We start from the raw sequence: 21395 nt of genomic DNA on the forward strand, positions 1-21395 counted from the left end.
CCTGATCCACCGTCACTGTCCCTAGAACTGGACACACCCCCCAGCCCCACAATCTACCTAAAACAGCAGTTGTGGGGCCACTTGGGAATATACCTAAGATGTGCTGGCTCTTCCTGGCCGCGTGGCCCCACTCCGTTCACCAGCCCCAGGTGCCCCCTCAGACGGCTGCGCCTGACTCCTAGTTTGGGGCTGGGTTGGTAACTTGCTCACTGTCCTACCGCATGACCACCACACCCCCACCACCCCAATCCTGAGAAGGCAGAGCCCGGTCGAGGGACACAGCCCACGGGTGGGGAAGCTTCCAGCCATGTGAGTGAGGCAAGAGGGAGCCACGTGGGAGGAGCCTTGGTCCACCCCTGCTGAGGGGCACGGGGCCCGCAGCAACTCCCAGGAGGAGACACCCCCATAGCAGCACCAGCTGCTTCCCAGCCTGAGCTGGTCCCAAGGGAGCTGTGAGGGTGGAGGTGGCGCGGGAACCCTTAGGAGTAGCTCAAGTCCTGCCTGGGTCTGGTGATTTCATTAAAAAACAAAAATCGGGCTGGAGTGATAGCACAGGGTAGGGCGTTTGTCTTTCACGCGGCCGACCTGGGTTCAATTCCCAGCGTCCCATATGGTCGGTCCCCCGAGTACCGCCGGGAGTGGTTCCTGAGTGCAGAGCCAGGAGTAACCCCTGAGCATCGCTGAGTGTGACCCCAAAAGCAAAAAAGAAAAAAATTCAGGGGCTGAAGCTATAGCACAGTTGGCAGGGCGTTTGCCTTGCATGCAGCTGACCCTGGTTCGATTCCCAGCATCCCATATGGTCCCCCGAGCACCACCAGGAGTAATTCCTGAGTGCAGAGGCAGGAATAACCCCTGAGCATTGCTGGGTGTGACCCAAAAAGAAAAAAAAAAAATCATGGGCCAGAGAAATCGTACAGCAGGGAGGACATTTGCCTTGCATGTGGCCGACCTGGGTTCAATCTCTGACATCCCATATGGTCCCTGGTGCACCGCCAGGAGTTATGTCCCAAACACCACCAGGGGCGGCCCCAAAACCAAAAACTCAGCACCCCTCCCACTGAGGCCCCGGCAGGGGTGGAGCCTCACCACTTCGCACCCACATTCTAGCCCAGCGGCTGGTCCCGGCGAGCCCCACGCCAAGGCCCGTGGCTCACGGAAATGACTTGTTCTGTTTTCCTAAGGGCTGGGACAGCATGAGCCCAGCCAGGCGCGGGGACACTTCCCTGATTGTTCCAAAAGCCAAACACTGAAGGACTAACTGGAAGCACTGGGCACCCACAGCTCTGAGCTCCACCGGGAGGACGTGGAGGGCCTGGGCTGCCCACAGGCACAGGGATACCAGCAGGGTCAGAATCCCACCCGGGCCACCTGGCCTCTCTCTGAGCCCAAGACTCGCAGCACACCTCAGTCTCTTTCCCCTGCCCCCAACCTCCACAGCTGGGGTGGTCTCGGGGGCATGTGAGTGTCCCCGTGCCCTTGTGGTACAAGCCACCGCCAACTGCCCCCTGCAGAGAAGTCGGTTGCCTAGGGTCTGAGCTACTGGGGAGGGGGCAGCTGGGGGGCTATGAACTCTATGTCCCCTCAGCAGCAATCTCAGGGTCATTGTAGAGCAGGCCCCAGGGGCTGGCAGCCCAAGCTCTCGGCATCAACACAGCCTGCGGCCAGCAGCCCAGCCCCGCTCACCTTCAGCGCCGATGGAGACGAGCTTGACGCCCTTGCTGGCGATGAAGTCCAGGGCCTTATTCACGTTGTTGATCTTGTGCACCCGCATCTTGCCCCGCTCCGGCTTAGGCAGCCGCTCCCCTGTGAGCCGCGCAGGGCAGAGAGAAAAAGAGAGAGAGCATGAGTGAGAGCGAGAGCGAGCGAGCGAGAGAGTGTGTGTGTGAGAGAGAGAATGAGAGAGTGAGAGAGTGAAAGAGAGGGAGAGAGTGAACAAGAAAGAGTAAGAGAGTGAAGAAGTGAGTGAGAGCGAGAGAATGAGTGAGAGATGAAAGAGTGAGAGTGAGAGAGTATGTGAAAGAGAATGAGAGTGAGAGTGAAAAAGAGTTAGAGAGTGAGAGAGAGAAAAAGGGAGTGAGAGAGGGAGAGGGAGGGAGAGAGAGAGAGAGAGAGAGAGAGAAGAGTGTGAGGAACTCCGCAGCAGGGGGAAGAGAGGAGTGTGAAGAACCCAGTGGGGTGGGGTGGGGGGAGTGTAAGGGACCCCGTGGGGGAGAGGAGTATGAAGGACCCCTCGGGGGAGAGGTGCGTGAGGGATCCAGCTGCCACCCCGCCCGCCAGGCCCGGCGCAGGCACTCACCCGAGATGACCTCCAGCAGGAGCATGAGCTTCAGACCATCGCGGAAATCCTCGTCGATGTTCTCGATCTGCGTGCCCGCCTTCCGCAGGTGGGAGTTGCACCAGGCAGTGAAGGTCTGGGGGTCAGAGCACAAGTGGCCGGGGAGGGGTCAGGGATGAACCGAGACTGACCCCCTCAAGGCCTCACCCTGGGTGGCCACGCACCCAGGAGGATCTGAGGAGGTGAGGTGCCAGCAGGCCGCCCCATGGGAGAGAAGCAGGAGTTGGGAGGGGCACCCCGGCCTGTCAACCCCAGAGCCAGTGTCCCCATCACGGCCCTGCCAGGCGGCCTGTGTGAGCCCAGGCTCCTGGGGGGGGGGGGGGTGCAGCTGGCCCGCCCCAAGCCTCAGCCCCACTCCCAGAGCACCAACATCCTCTCAGATCCCTCAGCAGGAGTGCGAACAGTGCTGGACGTGGCTGAAAGTGGGCGGGAGCCAACGGCCACCCACAAACTCGAGTTTCCCATGGGCCGGCCCCATCAAGTTCCCAGTGGCCCCAGAAGCTGGAGGCGCTTCTGGAAGGCCTCTGACCTGCCCTATTAGCTGGCGGCTGACTCTAGAGAACATTGACCGCACCATGCTCCCTGTGTCACCTGCAGCCCACCCACTCAATAGCCCCATCAATCCTTGGGAGAGTTTCTGAGGTGCCCAGGTGTGCGCGGGCACCAGAAGGTGAGAGACACAACGCCCCAACCACGAGCCCAAACACAGACCCACAAGGGCCTCGGCGCCCGGCCCTGCTGGCTGGGGCTTGTCACCCACGTCACACCAGGGGCCCAAGTCACATCAGTTAGCAGGACGTGCCCGGGCGCCTCCTGGGGTCTCCCGCCTAAAGCAGCTCTGGGACCGCCCGCACGGCTCTCTCAGGGCACCGCCCTCGCTTCACAGAGGGCAGCGTAGACGCCGGCCCGCAGCAGGAAGGAGCATGAGCCTCCCCAGGCCCGGGGCGGGAGCCCAGGCGGAGCTGTGGGGGATGGGGTGGGGGGCTTCCAGGGGGCCTTGGCCAAACACCATGTGTTGTGACAACTGTCGCCATCCTGCTCATTCAGGGACTCAACAGGAGACGCCTTGGGGACAAAGGAGTCCCCTCATTAGCACGGGCCAGTCTGGGTCTCCTTCCAAACCCACACACACAGGGTGGCGGGGGGGGGGGGGGGGGGGGGTAACTGAAGGCAGATGAGGTCACTCCCACCCGCCAGTGCCAACAGAGGAACCCATCTGTGAGACACACAGACACAGACACACAGACGTACACACAGACTTATATAGAGGAGCATGCGTGCACAGACAGGTACACACAGAAACATGCACACAGACACATATACACACGCACACAGACACGCACAAACACACAAAAACAGACAGATGAACAGATGCATACACACACACAAGCATGCGCAGACACACAAAAGCACACAAATGCACACAGATGTGCACACACACAACTGTACATAGCACACACAAACATACATGCACAGGCACACACACACGCAAACACAAGACACAGATGCAGAGACACAAACACAGATGCAGAGACACACACACAGGCACATGCCCATCTCAAAGAGTGAACAAGAGTTCTTGACTGGGTGCCCAGAGCCCACCCCTGATCTCACCCCTGCCACGGGGCCACCCTGGGCAAGCTAGAGGGCAGGACAGTAGCGGTGGGAGGCACCCATGGAGACTCACCCCTGCACTTGTGTGTGTGCGTGTGTGTGAGAGAGAGTGTGTGTCTGTCTGTCTGTCTGCCCAGAGAGCACCTTGCTGTGGCGCCCTCACCCCAGGTCTTGCTGCCCTGTGCTTCTTCACAGAGACTCATCACCCTTGGGAACCAGTGGGCCCAGGGCCGGGGGGATAGTTGGGGGTGGGGAGGTGGAGCTCGTGGGGGACATAAAGTGGAGAGAGCAGGAACCCGGCCACCCATGGATGGGCTCTCGTAGACTTATGGTGCCCCAGGTGGGGCTCCCAGTCCCAGCTGCCAGGCCCAGTGTGACTGGTGGTACCTGCCCACCGTGCCCACACCCCCCCCCACAGCCCCCTGTGAGCACAGCTGGGCAGTTGGGCACGACCCAGGCGCTGTCACAGTCCTACAGCCCCAACCAGGGTCCAGCCCTACACTCACTGCTCCCCTCCCTCCCTCCCCCCCCACTCAGGAAAGGGGTGAGCCCCATGCTGGGAGCACAGGGGGGAGGGGAGGATGGGTCCTGCTGGGGCTCAAAAGTTCCCAAGGGTGCGCCTCTCTCTCTCTCTCTCTCTCTCTCTCTCTCTCTCTCTCTCTCTCTCTCTCTCTCTGCGGAGACCTGGTACAGGCCAGGGCCCTGCGAGGCTCGGGACCACGATGGCCAGCAGGAAGAGGAGGGCAGGGTGCCCCTGGGAGGTGGCGGGGGAGGGGGGACTGCCCGGAGAGTTCAGGGCACTGACCTTCTATAGACGGGGTGAGCCCAGAGCACGGAGCTTTCATTGTCCAGAGTGAATCTTAGGGGGACTGGGGTAGGGGCACTGACTGGGTCCTGAAAACCCCCAGAGGAACTTGATCATGGACCTGACAAGCCCCATTCCTGGGTGGAACCCACAGGGAGCCATCACAGGGTGGGGTGGGGAGTGCAGGAGGGGACAAATAGCCCCATCACCGCAGCCCTCTCCTGCAGGGGAAGAAACTGAGGCAAGGGGTGGCCGAGGGCCTTGACCAGTATGTTGAGGCTAAGAGAGCAAACCTGGGGCCTGAGGGATGGTACGGACGCCCCCCCCCCACCAAGGTCCCCCCACCAGAAGTGCTCTCAGGAAGCAAGGCTGGCCACACGTGTGTCCCCAGAGGCCAGCCAGTGCCCAGGGTAGAGAAGGAAGGAGGTCCAGGCGGCTCGGTGCTCCAAGGAAAACCCGTGGCTGAGAGCCCACAGCCCGCTCACCCCTAAAGCCTGAAATAGCTCAGGGGATGGGAGGCCTCACTGGGGCCTCGTTGGGGGTGTTGGGGACCCATGGCCGACACCACGCCCTGTGACTCTGGAGGGGCCCCAGAGCTGTTTCTGCCTTGTCACTGGGCACGTGGGGGAGGGGCGCCCACTCACCGCGGGCCATAAAGCCCTTCCTGTGTCGCAGGGACCCCTCCCGGGCGCCGGATGTGGGGTGGCTGGATGAATGAAGGATGGATATTGTTCGGGAGGTGACCTCAGCGGCCAGGAATGCAGTGCAATGGGCTTTAATGAGCCTTTCATGGAGCCTCCCTCCCCGGCCCAGAGGTGAGTCCACTGCCGGCCACTGTCGGGGCAGCCCCTGCAGAGTCGACAACCCATGGTGACCCACAGGGACCCTCCGTCATGGACCCTCCATCACATGGAGCCTGCGCTGAGGGGGCGGTGCGGAGGCCTGCTGGGAGCCGGGAGCCCACTGGCACAAGCAGAGTGGAGGAGGCAGGTCGGTCACTCAACTTAGACGACCTGCACGGGCCCTGGGGGGGTGGCCAGACCACGTGGCACCGGCACACCTGTGGCCCCCGCTGTATGGCCCACTTGGCAAGACTTGGGCGCAGAATGCTGGGGGCCCTCTGCCGCCTCTCCGCCCTCCACCCTGCCTGCGTGCCCACCGTCGGGTGGGAGGTCACTGGCTGCCTTTGCCCTGCCCAGGCCAGAGCTGAGTGGAACTGGCCACAGTGAACTCCCCACCCCGAGGGCTCCTTGAGAGACCTGGGCGTTCTCAGGGCCCGGACCCTGACTCTGTAGTACCGTGCTGGGTTTGCTGCTCCGCGGGGGTGTCGGCTGCTTGGAAGAGGAGGAGGAAGAAGAGGAGGAGGAGGGCGCTGCCGCAGTGGCCGAACTCCCCCCTGGCGTGCGGGGACCTCGGACGCTGCCCATGCTCCGGGTCCGCAGGTCCCCAGGATGCCCATCGGGACTGAGACAAGGGGAGCGACCGCTATTTATTCTTCGGAACGTACCTGCCCTATCACCCATCTGCCGGGCAGCTTTACAGGCCTGAAAGCAGAGACCGCTCCCCTGGCCCCTGCACTTCGCAAGACTATAAAGGCGCTTTCAGGGCCCAGAGGCAAAGCCTGCTGGAATCAGGTCACCGGGGGGGCCCAGGTGGAAAGGCTGATGACCTCCCTGGCAACATCTGCACAGGTCTTTCCAGAGTCTGTGGGGTCTCAGGACCAGAGTCTGGACGCTGCTTGGGGGCCACACCCGGTGGTGCAAAGGAGCTGCTCCCAGGCCCAGTGCTCGAGGGGACTTGCAGAGCTGGGGATCAAGCCCGTGCAGCAACTCAGCCACCCCACCCGCCCTGCATGCACCAGTGCTTGGAATACAGGGAGCAGGGCTTTGGAGACCCAAGGCTTTTTGTGAACTGATAAGGAGATTTAAACACACACACACACACACACACACACACACACACACACACCCAGGAGCCACAATGAGAGGAGATAGCCCACCAGCACTGACACAACCCAACTTAGTAATGCAGAGGCCCTCTGGACAGGAGTTCTTCAGCCACAGACAAGCGTCAAGCACCCAGGACCCAAACCCTTACCCCCCACCCCATGACCTAATTTGACAGCAATTACGGGGAAATGTAGACTCTCTCTTGTGCCCTGGCCTGGCCTTATTCGGCGTTTTCTCAGCCTATGTGAAAAAGCCTCCCATTTCCCCTGTAGGAGCTGAGGTGTAACTATGGCGGCACCGAGATTTCCAACGGGCCTGCGGGCATCGCCAGAAACCTGCTCCCGGGAACCGCAGGCCCACCTCGGCCAATCAGAGTTGCCGCCTGGCGCTTCACTGGTTGTGGAGGGCAAAGCTTCCCCAGGAACACCTGCACAAGGACCTTCTCAGGCCCGGGCTGGCAGGAGTGGTGGTCTCTGCCCCTGAGAGCATCTCCCTCCTAGGCAGGACCTGATCCCACCTCGCACAGCTGGCATCCTCATGGAGGACAAGGATGGCATACAGGGTTCACCAGGATGACCCTGGGGCAGACCCGATACCACTCCAGGTCCCAGAGAGCCTCCTAGCAGCACAGGGTTAGCTAGAGAGAGGTCAAGGAGCTGGGGTGGTAGGGCCAGAGCGACAGCACAGTGGGAAAGGCACTTGCCTTGCACACGACCAATCTGGGTTCAACCCCTGGCACCCCATAGGTTCTCTCAAGCACCTCCAGGAGAGATTCCTGAGTGCAGAGCCAGGAGTAACCCCCTTGAGCATCACTGGGTATGTCATGGGGGCAGAAGAGTAAGGAATAGACAGCGGGTCCCCAGCTACTTGCAGGGCTGGACCTATGAGTTTAAGGCAATGACAGAAGCTCAGAATTGTACTTGACCTCAAGAAACACACTCCCCTGGTCTACATGCTGGCCAGGTTCTCTGGGTAATGAAGGAGACAGTCCTGACGCAGGCAAGGAGCCCACTGCAGTGGGGCAGACAGCAGAGGCGGGGACAGAGAGGGTCTGACCACGGCTGCCTCCCCTGTGCCCTTCAGCCCTGAGAGCAGTTCTGGGGCTCCCTCTGCCGCCGTGGGGGATACAGCCAAACCCCACAACTAGGCGGGTGGAGGAGTATGATTTGGTTTTGTTCTTATTGCTCACACAGCTCCTTCAAGCCCAGAGGTTGGCAAACCCAGTGACACATTTCAACTGCCTTGTGGAAAATCTCCCCCCTCCCCCACCGCTTTTTATTTTTGGCAGGGGAGATACTTTTTAACCACAACTGTGCTTGGAGTCAAGTTCTTACACAGCAATAATGACTCAGAACACATAGCCAAAATCTGGAAACAACCCGAATGTCAGACATCTGGATAAAGAAACTATGGTACATCTACACAGTGGAATAATACATGGCCACCAGGAAGACTAAAGCCAGGAAGTTTGCTTATAAACGGATGTTCATGGAGGGTATCATGCTGAGTGAAATGAATCAGGAGAGGGAAAGACATAGAATGACGGCACTCATTTGTGGGATTTAAAAAAAAAAGTGGCTGGAGCAATAGCACAGTGGATAGGGCGTTTGCCTTGCACGCGGCCAACCCGGGTTCAATTCCCAGCATCCCATATGGTCCCCTGAGCACCACCAGGAGGAATTCCTCAGTGCAAAGGCCAGGAGTAACACCTGTGCATTGCTGGGTGTGATCCAAAAAGAGAAAAAAAAAAGTATGAGACTAATACCCAAAGATAGTAGAAATGAGGGCCAGGAGGACCGGCCCATGGTTGGAAGCTCTGTATGTGTGTGTGTGTGTGTGTGGTGGGGGGAGGGGGGGGAGGTAGTTAGGATAGAGAAGGGAACACTAAGACAATGACGGTTGCAAATGATCGCTCTGGACAAGAACTGAATGCTGATGTAGATAAAGGGGTGTGAGGAAAGTAGGTAAAGGGATATACATGATAACCTTTCAGTACCTGTATTGCAAAGCATAACACCCAAAAGGAAATAGAACTAGAGAGAGAGAGAGAGAGTACCTGCCATATAGGCAAACTGGGGCAGACTGGGGGTGGGGGTAGAAGAAGGGACACTGGGACATTGGTGGTGGGATGTACCCTTTTGTTCCATGTATGATCAAAACCCAATCATGAACAACTTTGTAACCATACATCTCACAGTGGTTTATTTTTTTTTTTAATTTTAAAAAGGTAAAAAGATAAAAAAAATAAAGTAGAATGCAGAAGCCAAGTGGGCTAGGCAGGCACCCTGTATATCCTTCTGAAGTGCATGCAGAGTTTGGGCAATCAGTATTTTTCACTAATTCTTGTAACATGAAATTCACTGATTTCGGATTGGAGCAATAGAACAGCGGGTAAGGCACTCGCTTTTGCATGTAGCTGATTCAGGCTTGATCCCTGGCACCCCATATGGTCCCGTAAGTTCTCTAGGAGTTTCCTGAGCACAAAACAGTAAAAAGCACACCCGCCTCCTGAAAACTTTTTCACTTCTTCAAAGTATGAAGGAGAGAGCGCTCAATGGGCTGATGTTTTTCATGGAGGAGGCTCAGGATGGCCGCCCCAGCACCTCAATGTCCCCCGAGTACCACCCTGAGTTTTAGTATATTTGTAACATTTGCAACTACCATTCGAGATGTATTCCAGAAGATTTCCATCAATCCCATCCACACCCCCTCCCCAAAGTGTCAGGGAACCATCAAATTACTTTCTATTTCTGTTAACTGACCTATTCTGGGGTTTTTTGTTCGCTTGGTTTTGGTTTTCTGGGCCACACCTAGCTGTATGTTCAGGATTCAACAGGATGACCCTGGGACAGCCCCCAGTCCACCCCAGATCCCGGAGAGCCCGCTAGCAGTACTGGGAGCACTGCTCCAGGAGTGCTCCTGGTAGGAATATACAGGGGACGACATGGGGGCAAGGGATCAAACCTAGGTTGACACCCTGCAAGGCGTGATTGTGCTCCGGCCCCTGAACTGACCTAATCTGGACATTTCACACAGATGAGACATCCAGACATTCTGGAGCATGTCTAGACTTTTCATTCATGCTTGGCTTTGGGGTTTGTTTTGGTTTGGGGGCCACACCTGGCTGTGCTCAGGGTTTTATTCCTGGCTCTGTGCTCGGGCATCACTCATGGTGGGCTCAAGAGACCATTAGGTGGTGCCACAGATCACACACCAGGTTCTGCCATGTGCAAGGCCAGCGCCCTACCCACCGTACTCTCCTCTCCTGTCCTCTCCACCCCTCCCCTCTCCTCTCTCTCCAGCCCCTCATTACTGTTTTTCAGGTCCAGCCACACTTAGCCTGTGCCAGTACTTCAGCCTGTTTCGTCTGAAGACTATCTCATGGGGTGGCTACAACACTTACTCATCTGTCCGCTAACCCAAAGGCAGATGAGCACTTCGGATCCGCCTTTGGACAGAGCTACCACGGAGAGTCCGAGGGTGCTTGCGTGTGGCTGTTTCCTGTCCTCTTGGGTCTATGCCTGGCAGTGTGACTGGGGCTTGTGGCAATTCTACATGCAGGCACTCGAGGAACTCTGAGCCTGCTTCCTGGAGAGGCTGCACCACATGACATTCCCAATGGCAACACATCAGGGCTCTGGTTCCTCTACTCTGTCAACACTTGGGACTATCCGCTGCTCCTCTGACAGCCTGCATGACTGGCGTGAGGTGGCTGTCACTGTCACTGTCCTCCTGTTGTTCATTGATCTACTCGAGCGTGCCCAGTAACGTCTCCGTTGTGACACTTGTTACTGTGTTTGGCATATCGAATACGTCACGGGTACAGGGTGGCTATAGGCTGCCAACACCCTTGTGCTCATGAGGCAGCATGGCATGATCACCCGGTGGATAACTCCACCAGAGATATGTCCCGTCTCACCCTTTGCCCTTTTTCCAACTCAGTCTTTGCATTGCCATGTAAAGGTTCTTCGTGTATTCGAGACACTTTGGCCTTCATCAGACACAATTTGCAAATATCCTCTCTCATCCTCAGGGCTATCTTTGGGCTTTCTTAGAAGCAAAATAAAAGAAGTTATTGAGGTTGGGGCTGTGACCCGGAGCCCTGCATGTGAAGGACCTACGCTCAGTCCCAGCAACCACCACCACAACCACCACCGCACACAAATTTGTAACATATTTAGCGGGGTTAGGAAGGATAGGACAGCAGGAAAGACACTTGCCTTGCATACAGCCAACCTGGGTTTGATACCCAGCATCCCACTGAATGACTACAACACTTAATTTGACCTATTAATCATCCCAAGCCCAGTCAGGAGTGATTCCTGAGCATAGAGCCAGGAGTAAGGCTGCGTGCCACTGGGTATGGTCCAAATACAGAAAAGAAAAGAAAACAGAAAAACACTGCCTAATCTGAGGTCCTAAGATTTGTGCTGGTATTTTTCTAAGTTTCACGGTGTTCACTCTTAATAATTCTCAGTTTCCCATGAAGCAGGTCGTTGGAAATGGTTGTGCATCTGTGAGGTAGAGACACAACTCCGCTCTCTGCCTGTGGACATCCAACTGCCTCAGCTCTTATCTTCTGAAAAGATGATTCCTTCCTGCATTGACTTTTGTGTCCTGTTGAAAAGCCAATGAACTAACATATGGGGTCTAGGCACTCTTGAAATGTCTGACTCCAGGACTAGAGCAATAATACAGCAGGTCGAGCGTTTGCTTTGCATGTGTCTGACTCAGGTTTGATCCCCAGAACCCCATATGGTCCTGAGCCTGCCAGAAGTGATCCCTGCGCAGAGAACCAGCGGCAAGCCCTGAGCACTGTCAGGTGTGCCCACCCTGCCCAAATAGATAAAATGTCTAAGGCGAGAAACATAGCTCAGCAGGAGAGCCCGTTCTCACAAGTGTGAGGTCCGAGATTTGATTCTCTGCATCAGGGCTGGAGAGGGAGGGGACTTTCATCCCAAGATCAGATGAATAAGATTCCCTGACGGTGGATGCTGAGTGATGACATCTGACTAGGCTCCCTAGGTGAGTCTGACACAAAGCCAGGCTGGGGGACCGCCCCCCACCCCACCACCACCCACCCACCATTCTAACCCTTCATTCGCTCGAGGAGGGAGGGATCTGAGCCCCGCCAGGGCAGAACCTGTCCCTCGAGACTGGGCCCAGGGTGCTGCGAGCAGCAGAGCACAGGCCGGCCAGAGGATGGAGGCGCTCCCATCTGAGCTCGCCTTTGCTCTCACCCAGCTTCTCTGGGATGATCCCAGACATGACAACCAACCGACGAACCAAACCACTGCGCTGCGGACAGCCCCCATGAGATGCGAGGCCTTCCCCAGGGGCACAGCCTGTATGCCCCCAGACTCAGGGAGAGAGAGGACGGGGCAACAGGGGCAGGCGGGTGCAGGGGACCCAGAGAGAGGCCCGCGCGGAGGCTGACCTTGAAATCTCTCCCTGGAAAGGAGAAAACTTCCACTCCACAAAGGCAGGGTTGAAATCAGGGCAGTGGTGGCGGCCAGGACCCTGGCCCCCGCCTTCTCTGGCCCCGGCTGGCATTCGGCTGTGAAATGATCGGGCACAGGAGGCCCTTCCCCTGGAGAGGGGAGTGCTGGAGCCACAAAACCCCATTTACCTTCAGCGGTTCCTGGCTGAGCTCAGGTTTCAGGGGGGAGGGGAGAGTTTGCACTTGGATCTCTCCAACAGATAATGGTCCTGGGACAGACTCTGGCCTCAGAACACTGCCCCTTGTACCTCTAACAGGTACCCAGAGGATCAGCCTCCAGAAGGCCCACTTCAGCTGGGACCAATATGGGGGGTGGGGGGGGTGGGGAACAATACACTTGCTGGTCTGGAGGAACAGGAGTTTGGCCTTGGAGGGGTCATGGGCACGTGTCACTTGCGCAATGGCTGCTCTGGTCACCCCAGGGCCCACATGGGGCAGAGGGTACAAAGGGCTGGAGGCTACAGCCTTGTGGGCAGAGGGGTCCCCTGCTGATGCCTCTTGCCGCTGATTGGTGGCCCCTTTCCCTCTCCTGTTGGGGACTCTGGTTTGAGGGTCTCCCTGCTGGACCGGGTCAAGGGGTTAAGATGGGCCCCGGCTGGGTCCACAGATGCTCTGGGGCCTTGGATGTGGGGTTCGGAGGGGCCTTAGTGAGCTGCTCTGCAAGGTAAAGCCCCCACCCTGGTGTGGGCTGGCACTGGGCAGGGAATCCAGCCGAGGCTTTCAGAGGCAGGAGTGTGTGGGCCGCACGCCAAGCGTGAATGAATGCAACAGTCCATCAGTCTGTCTATTTGTCCATGCCCCCAACTAAAAACGTGGAGTTTGCCAAAATGCCAACAGTGGGGCTCAGGGTGCTCTGCTCTTGCCCTGAGCCTCAAGGACACAGGTGCTAGGTGGTTGGTAGGTGGTTGGTAGGTGGGTGGTAGGTGGGGAGTACACGCCCCGCAGTTTATTAGAAATCCCCCTGCCCCCGGGGAAGCATCCCCTCTCCTTCTCTATATCCACTCCAGCTCCGACCCCTCGGACACATGCGCTGGGTGACGTTAACCCAGTGTTGGGAGGATTTAAAAAGAGAAACGCCAAAATAGGGCTATCGCCAGAGAGTAATTATAGGCTTGGGAGGGCCCAGCCGGGAGAGACTGAAACCTCTGACTCATAATTGCCCCATTACACACACGGGAGACCGTTCGTTCCACAGGGCCAGACTCTCGCCCTGCCCGCCCCACCTCCGGGCCTTCCTGGGGCGCAGAGGCCCCGCCAAACCACAGCGCGTGAGGGCGTGAGGGGCTGAGGCCTGGCCCTGGAAGCATGCGGGGGGTGGGGGCTGGAGAAATGGGACGCCCCCCCAGAAGCTGCGGGTTGAGTGTCCCGGGGAAGGGAGTGGAATTCTGAGCACACTCCTCAATGGTGTGCATGTTGTGTGTGTGTGCGCACGCGCACACGCACTCGGGCCCACCTGTCCCCTGCTCTGGGCCCTGCACTTCATGAAACCCCACGAGGCCCTGGGCCCCCTGCACTCACAGCAGAAGCCGCAGGTACCACAGGCTGGGCTGGGCACACGGTTGAGGCCCAAGGTGGCTGCTCTCATTTCAGTCACTCAAAGGAGGCCCCTGGCGGGCCGCCCAGGCCCCCCGCAGGCTGCAAGGGTGAGTCAGGGAGAGAAGGGCGGGTGGCCGTCCGTCCGGCCTGCCTGCTGGGAGAATCAGAGCTCTGCTGAGGTGGCCTGGTTACCTTGACATTCCTGTGATGGTGCCAAGGTAAAAAGTAACCCGAGCACTTTGCCTTATATGGGCACGCTGACAGATTTCCACTCCACCGGGTGTTAGCTGACCCTGCATCAAATCCCTTCCCGGATTGCACAGGAGACGCCTGATAAAGCTGCTGCGAATAACAATTTATGGAGGCCCGATGGCCAGTGACTCATAAAACAAAGGTGCAGCCCAACGGCCGCCCTGTGTGAATGTGCAGTGGGGGGGAGGGGGGCGGTGGCTGCTCCCCTGCTTCCCACGAAGACCAGGCAGAAATGCTGCTCGAGGCTCCCAGAGCCCCACCACTGCCCGTCTCCCCCCACCCCACAGGACCTGGTGATCAGGTGCAAGTAACCGCCACCACAAGGGGACCAGCGCAGCACAGTGGGTCCCGCATCAGGTGCCACCCCACTCTGCAACACCTAATCCTTTACTCATTCTCACGGTGCACCGGCCCCTCCAGCCCCGGCTGCCCAAACCCTGATTCAGACACACACACAACACATATACACAAACATACAGAGACACAAACATACAAACACACAGATGCACAGAGAGACAGATGCAGAGGCACACATACACACGTAGAGATACAAACACAGAGGTGAACAGAAACACAAACAGACACAAGCGCACAGAGACACACACATACAGACACACGCACACAGAGACACACACACAGGCAGGTAGCATTCACCAGTCGAGGGCCTGGGAACACACAGAGACACAAACACAAAGAGATGCATAGAAACACAGACACAAGTGCACACACAGACACACACAGACATACCTATACACACAAGACACACACACAGAGACATACGCATATACACAGACACACGCACACAAAGACACACACACAGGCAGGCAGCATTCACCAGCTGAGGGCCTGGGAGGGGGTTCACGCAGGAGGAAAGGCCTTTGGGGAGGGGGAGGGGACAGGCAGAACCCCAACCTCTACTCCAAGCAGCCAGGAGGGTACTCTGGGGAGCAGCCTGGCCAGGTCTATGGGGAGGAAGACCCCTGTGCTTGTGGGGGGCTCAGCGCAGGGAAGAGAGACAGGATAGGAAGGCACGAAGGTCCTGCCGTGGTCATGGGCTGCAGCTGCCCAGCCTGGGGAGCGGGGAACAGACCCTGCCCGCCCCAGGCTGCAGCCCACATGGAGACCCACCCTGACCCCTTCTTTGAAAACCCCTGCCTGAGGGTGGTCCCTACTGGGCTTCACAAGAGAGCAAGCCTGAGAACACTCCCGCCAGCAGAGACCCCACCTGGTGGGGCGGCACGGGCAGCCCTGGGCAGGTGCCCCTCCGCAGCTACTGTGGTCTCTCTAACCACAGAGAGGCACTGGGGCTCAGTGTAGAAAGCAGCTGTGCTGGGTTGCGAGCCTGCAAGTTTGGGGGCCACATCTGCTGTGCTCAGGGCTCACTCCTGGCTCTGTAGTCCTCGAGGGACTAGTACGGGGCACCGGAGATTTGAACCCAGGTCGGCCGCATGCAAGGCAAAGGCCTGAGCTGCTGTATTATTGGCCCCAACAAATCCTGCTTTGACTCTGCAACCTCTGGGCCAGATTCTGCCCGAAATGGTGTGGATGGTGTAGGCCCTCCCACAGAAAGTAGAAGGCCCTGCGTGGGCAGGGAGAGGGCGCTGAGAGGCTGGGAAGGCTGGGACAGTCAAGGGAAGCTTCTGGTCTCCTGACTGCAAGCCAGGAGCCCAGGGTCATGCTCCCCTCCACCGGAGCCTTTGATCGTTGGCTCAACAGGAGGCAGACACTCTGTGTGTGTGTGTGTGTGTGTGTGTGTGTGTGTGTGTGTATGTTCCCAGGATTGGCACTGTGATGGGGAACACTATTGCAGACGTGTGTGTGTGTGTGTGTGTGTGTGTTCGTTCCCAGTGTTCCCAGGATTGGCACTGTGATGGGGAACACTATTGTAGACGTGTGTGTGTGTGTGTGTGTGTGTGTGTGTGTGTGCTTTGGGGGGAGGGAATGGGGGGATGGACACCCATCCAGTTTCCTCTAGTAACTGATGAGCTTCAGCGGCCAATAGAGCACCTGCAGGGGGGACACCCACCTTCAGCTGCTCCCTGTCTGCTGAGGGAAATCGAGTCCAGACACAAGGACAGAGAACCGCAGGCCGGGGCCTGGGGAAGGGCCACTGTTTGGGAGCCCGCGGGCTGGCAGGACAGGGGCAGCAGGGAGCCAGGCCCATGCAGGCAGTGTGAGCCGAGGGCAGCAGAGGTCGGTGGACACCGGAGCCGCCCTGGAAAGCGGAGCTCTGTTCCGACGGGTGCTGACCCGGGAGGAAGGTGTCTCAGCTGGGTGCAGAGACCCACCCAAGGGCAGGGGCCCCAGGAGCGGGGAGGAGGGCCAGGGGGCACCAAGCAGAGGGACTCAGCAGCTGCTCTTCCACAGCTGGGGGTACTCGTGGGGGCCCCCAAATGGAAGGGGGATCTTGGGAACATCACGACCACAAAGCCACTGAGACCACCCAGAAAGCACCTGTTTGGAGGCCAGTGTGGGAGAGCTGGACACCGAGGGTGTAACAGGGACCAACCAAGCTGGCATGAGCACAGAGGCATGAGGCACGGACAGGGGCAGGGGCACCTAGATCAGCACAGTGTTTGGAGGCAGGGATGAGGCTTCAGTCTGCGCCCAGGCTGTGGCCCAGAGGGAGGACCAGAGTGTGGCCAGAAAAGATGTTTGAGCTGTGCCCGTTTTGGGGTGAGCGGCTGGAAGGGGGCTCCCCAGAAGGCAGAGCAATGCTGAGCCCAGAGCAAGGCAGGAACACTGCCTTCCCGGGAGGGAGGGTGTCTGTGAACCCTCAGTCAAATCCCAGGGCATCAAAGTCTCTGACCCTTCCTCACCCGCGCTCCGGCCATGACGGACATGGAAGAGACACAACAAGCTGAAACTCGAAGCCCCTCAGAGTCTCACGGAGATACTGGTACACAAATGGCATGGGAAAGTGGCTGGTTCCTGAAGCCAGCGCAGGTAAGCTGTCCCCACGGATGCCCGTGGGGTTCAGGCAAAGAGCACATCTGAGAATAGGGTGGAGACTTCCCCCATACCCCCTCCTCGTTCGGGGCTGGTGAGCAGAGAAAAAGGACTGGCAGACGGAGTAAGGGGCAAGAGTCAAGGAAGAGACAGGAGATGCCACCAAGACCAGCCAAGGGGATTGATGCAGGGTTCGTGTTTATAATGGTACTAATTATACAACAAAACAAATACATCCACACCCATCAGAGATATACAGGACCAATCCGAGCTGTCTGGGTCTGTCTAGGAGACTCATGCAAGAGGGACCAGAGAGACAGTACAGTGGGTTGAGCGGCGCACTATGCAGGTGACTGACCTGGTTCAATCCCCAGAACCCAAGTGCCACCAGGAGTTATCCCTGAGCACCGCTGGGTGTGGCCCAACCCTCCCTGCATTGGAACTCTGAGGGCCAGCAAGTGTCCGAAGCCCTAGTGAGCACTGCCACCAGTGTGTGACCCTCCCCCCCCAAAACACCACTGATGACAATGAATGGGAGAGGAAGGAATCTAAAGGCATTTTTTGTTTTGAGGTCACATCCCGCAAAGCTCAGGGGAGGATATGGGGTGCCGGGAATCAAACAAACCCAAGTTGGTCACAGCTCCAGCCCCAAGAAAAAGCATTTCTCAAGGGTTAGCTAAGAGCTGCGGTTCCCAGGCTAGAATGCATGTCCTGGCTGGAGACCAGCACTGTGGCCCCCGAGCCTGGTGTGACTTCTGTGAAAACAGGCACGTGGCTGACGAGTGTTAACAGGGCAGACCCCACAGGCTCTGCGTGGGGAGGCCTGGGACACACCACTGGCACCGCACAGTCCCCCAGAACACCGGCCCAGAGCAGCCCTGAATACTGCTGTGCGGCCCCAGATGACAAATAGGCTTGTGAAATAAAATACTCTGGGATGGGAGGAGGTATTGGGAGAAGCTAATTAAACAAATTAGGCAAAACGCTGATCACCACGGACTCTGGGTGACAGGTATATCATGATTCTACTTCTAAGGTGCCATAATTTCTACATGCTCTCTGCAACTCTGTGTGTGTGTGTGTCTGTGTGTGTGTGTCTGTGTGTCTGTGTCTGTTTGCAAGGTTCTCACATTGCAGAGAGGTTAGGGAGAAATGGCAGGGACCTGTCTCTACAACCACAACACATCAGGGGTGTCCAAGGCCTGTCCTCCAGCCCCTGGGGGACAGAAGGCAGCCATGTCAGGAAGCTCAGAGGAAGCCACTTTCTCCCCAGACCCAGTCCAGCCTGCAGGCCACGTGGCATCATCCCAGACTGTTCCCAGGATAAGCGCAAGGACCCCAGGGCCCCTGCGAGCGTTCCCCACCTGTTTCCCAGCTCCCCTCATTCTCTCGCAATCCAGGCAGCAGAGGCTGTGGGAGCAGACGGGGGTCCCTTCAGGGCAGGCTGAAGCTCCCCTCGCGACGTGTCCGCAGACACATGTACCAATACACGGGCCACCTCTTCCCTGCCATTCTCCTCCCAACAGACAAAGTTGCCTTTCAAAGGAGAAACAGTCTCTGGCTTTGTCTCCCCTGCAGAGAGAGAAGGTCCTGGGGGCCTGGCCTCGGGACAGAGCGTGGCTCGGCAGACAGGGAAGGAGGTGCGGAGGGTGTGGCAGCCAATGCCCAGGCGCCAGCAGGGGCAGGGCGGGCGTTCTGGGCGCTATGGTCAGGACAATGCCAGGGAGCCACCAGATCTTGCCGCCCACGTTGGCCCCACCTTGAGGTCTCTGGGTTTCCCATGGCACCGCATGTCCCACCGACGCCCCCTTTAACAGTGGCCTCTGGACCACCGGCCCGTCTCCTTCAAAGGCCATCCCCGGATGTGGCACGGTGCTGACCTGCCTGTCAGGAGGGCAGCTGGCCAAGATGCCCTGGCAGTGTCCCTGGGCTCCCCAGCCGCTGGGTGAGGCTGAGGTGAGCTCAATCTGCAGGGAAAGGACAGGCCCGGAGAGAGAGGGTGGTGTTCCTGCATGAGGCTGCCTGGACTGTCCCACTGCCCCGGGTCCCCGCGCTCCAGACCTACACCTCTTCTGTCCAGCGATGGTGTCCCCACCACTCCTAGGTTCAGGGGTGTCACCCACACCCCACCCTTGAAAAGCACCTTTCCCTGGTCAGGGCGATCGGGACTGACACCGCACCTCGCAAGGACGGCTGGCGACCCCCAGGAATGTCCCCAAGGACCAGCAGAGCATGGGCAGGGGGCTGCTGGGGGTACTGCTTAGATGGAAGCAGGCTGGCCTGTAGGTGAGCTGGCCTGAGAATCTTTCTTTGGGGGGGTTGGGGGGGGAAGGGCAATGACCTCGGCCTCAAGTACAAGTGGAGATGCTGAAACAAGTAGGTGGACGGCAGGGGGTGGCGGGTCCGTTCCACCTGCCTGCCTGGCTGTGTGCCCACTCACTCAATAAATCTTTATTGCGCACCATCACTGCCTGAGACTGCTGGCAACTCGGTAGTAGACAAACAGAACCAACTCTGCTTCCAAGGCCCTCCCTCAGGGCCTGGAGTGAGTGGGGTGCAGAGAGCAAAGGATGGCTAGAGCTCAAGAGAGGACTCAAGGGGCATCAGTCATCCCATACAGGAGCACAAACTCAGAGGAGACGCCGCCGCATGGGGCGCGGGGGAAAGCAGGTCCCCCACCATGGCAAGGGAAAGAAACAGAACTCCCGCACATGCAGAGCCGGGCAGCCATCCAAGATTGCCCGACAGACAAGCAGGGTACTGCCCGGGTCCTCATGCGAGAGACTGGGGGGCTGGGGGAGTCCTCCCGTCAGACCCTGGTCCCCTGGCTGTGCTCCCACACAGGAGGACAGGGCTGCTTCAGCGGGGTGGGGGCACTTGGGGCTTCCTGAGATGAAAGCGGCTGCGTGGCCTTCCCCGACTCCTGTTCTCCGCCCACATCCGGCCCGCAGGCCCCGTGGGGTGGCCAGTTTCCCAGCGGGAGGAGGCCCGTGGCCTTCCGCAGGACATGGGACACCTCTCCTGGCTCTCAGGAACGCTGTGGTTCTCTGGGGACAAGGTCCAGCCTGCCCCCAAACACCAGGGCCTCCCGGGTCACTCAGGCTAGAGACCACAGGGCCAGGCCCATGAGGAAGCGCTTCCTTCGGGTCTACGAGTCCCCTTCCAGTGCCCCCTCCCCCAATCTCTGGCCAGGCTGCCTGGCACACATGGGCACACTCTTCAGGCAGCTCCGTAGTCTTCCTCCTTGGCACTGGGTTCCGGGTGGGACAGGGAAGGTGAGCCCACCCCTCCCTGCCTCTGCACAGCGAGCCAGGGTCCCCATCTCTGCCATGTGCCAAAGTCCAGTGCCTCGCTGAATTCACCCCAGCACCCCTGGCCAACTCACAACTGGTGCCCCGGTGAGCAGAACAAGGCCAGGATCAAGTGTCCAGGCCTGTCTGGTGACACGGCCCGTGTGCAGAAGGAGCCAAGTTTACAGGTCGGAGAAAGTCCTGCAGGGCAACTGGGACCAGCCTCCACTGGACCCAGGCCTGCACGCCCGCAGTTCCCCTTTATTCAGGGGCCTCTGGGCCAGGACGGGCCACGAAGGAAGGGTCAGGACCACTGGCAGCTGCCCTTTCAACCAGGAAGTAGCCCATAGCCCAACCGGGCTGACACAGACACCAGTCGAAGGGCACCTGATAGCAAGTCAGATTTGGCCATGGACAGCTGGAGACCTCCGCCCTGGGCCTGGGAGATCCTCCTCCCCCAGAGGGAGATTTCTGGTCTGATTAAAAAGCAACAAACACCCCAGCCAGGCTGGCTGCTCCCTCACCATAGGCTTTTCAGCCCGGGATTAATTCTTTGGCGGGTCTCAGGCCTTCCATTTCAAAAGTGTCTAGTTCGTGCTTGTCTGAGAAGGAATGCAGCTGGGCGCCTCCCACCAGCAACACGGAAAGACACCCCCTCTGCCGTCACCTGTCCCCGCCAGCTCGCCATATAAGGGCAGGCCGGGTGGAGGGGAGGCTGGCCCCAGAACCCAGGCAGCACCTTCTTCCTCCCCCCCCACCAACTCGCTTACAGCACAGCTCAGAGCCCCGATCCCACTGGACAAGGGGACAGGCCCAGGCAGGGCATCCCTGTGCGTCACCATCACCTCTACCCTCCTCCACATCAAAGGCACTGGGGGCCGCCCAGGCCTGTGGTCAGAGGGTCCCTGTAATGAGATCTGCGACCCTCAGCATCCTGTCTTCATCCCCAAGGTGAAGGGGGTATGGGGGGTGGAGAGGTATAAGACAGAAGGGTTATATCTAAGTCAGAGAAGGAGATGTTCTCTCCACACAACAGGATAGGACAGGACAGGGACCGGAGCTACAGGACTGCAGGGAGGACATCTGCCTTGCATATGGCTGACCCAGGTTCAATCCTTGGTATCCCACAGGGTCCCCCGAGCACTGCCAAGAGTAATTCCTGAGT

At 58.5% G+C, this 21395-nt stretch overlaps 1 protein-coding gene across 5 annotated transcripts in view; it reads right to left on the minus strand.

The window, feature by feature from the left end:
* The window catches only part of ACTN4 (actinin alpha 4), a 62298-nt gene that overhangs the window by 20102 nt on the left and 20801 nt on the right, over window positions 1-21395 (minus strand). For all 5 annotated transcript variants that reach the window (XM_056136189.1, XM_056136192.1, XM_056136188.1 and 2 more), the window contains exons 2-3: window positions 2297-2411; window positions 1684-1803 (exon numbers count right to left, since the gene is read on the minus strand). In XM_056136189.1, coding sequence (XP_055992164.1) covers window positions 1684-1803; window positions 2297-2411 — 235 coding nt within the window. The remainder of the gene's footprint in view (window positions 1-1683; window positions 1804-2296; window positions 2412-21395) is intronic.

Source organism: Sorex fumeus, unplaced genomic scaffold (assembly GCF_029834395.1).
Source record: "Sorex fumeus unplaced genomic scaffold, SorFum_2.1 ptg000122l, whole genome shotgun sequence".
In the NCBI taxonomy this organism is placed as follows: Eukaryota; Metazoa; Chordata; class Mammalia; order Eulipotyphla; family Soricidae; genus Sorex; species Sorex fumeus.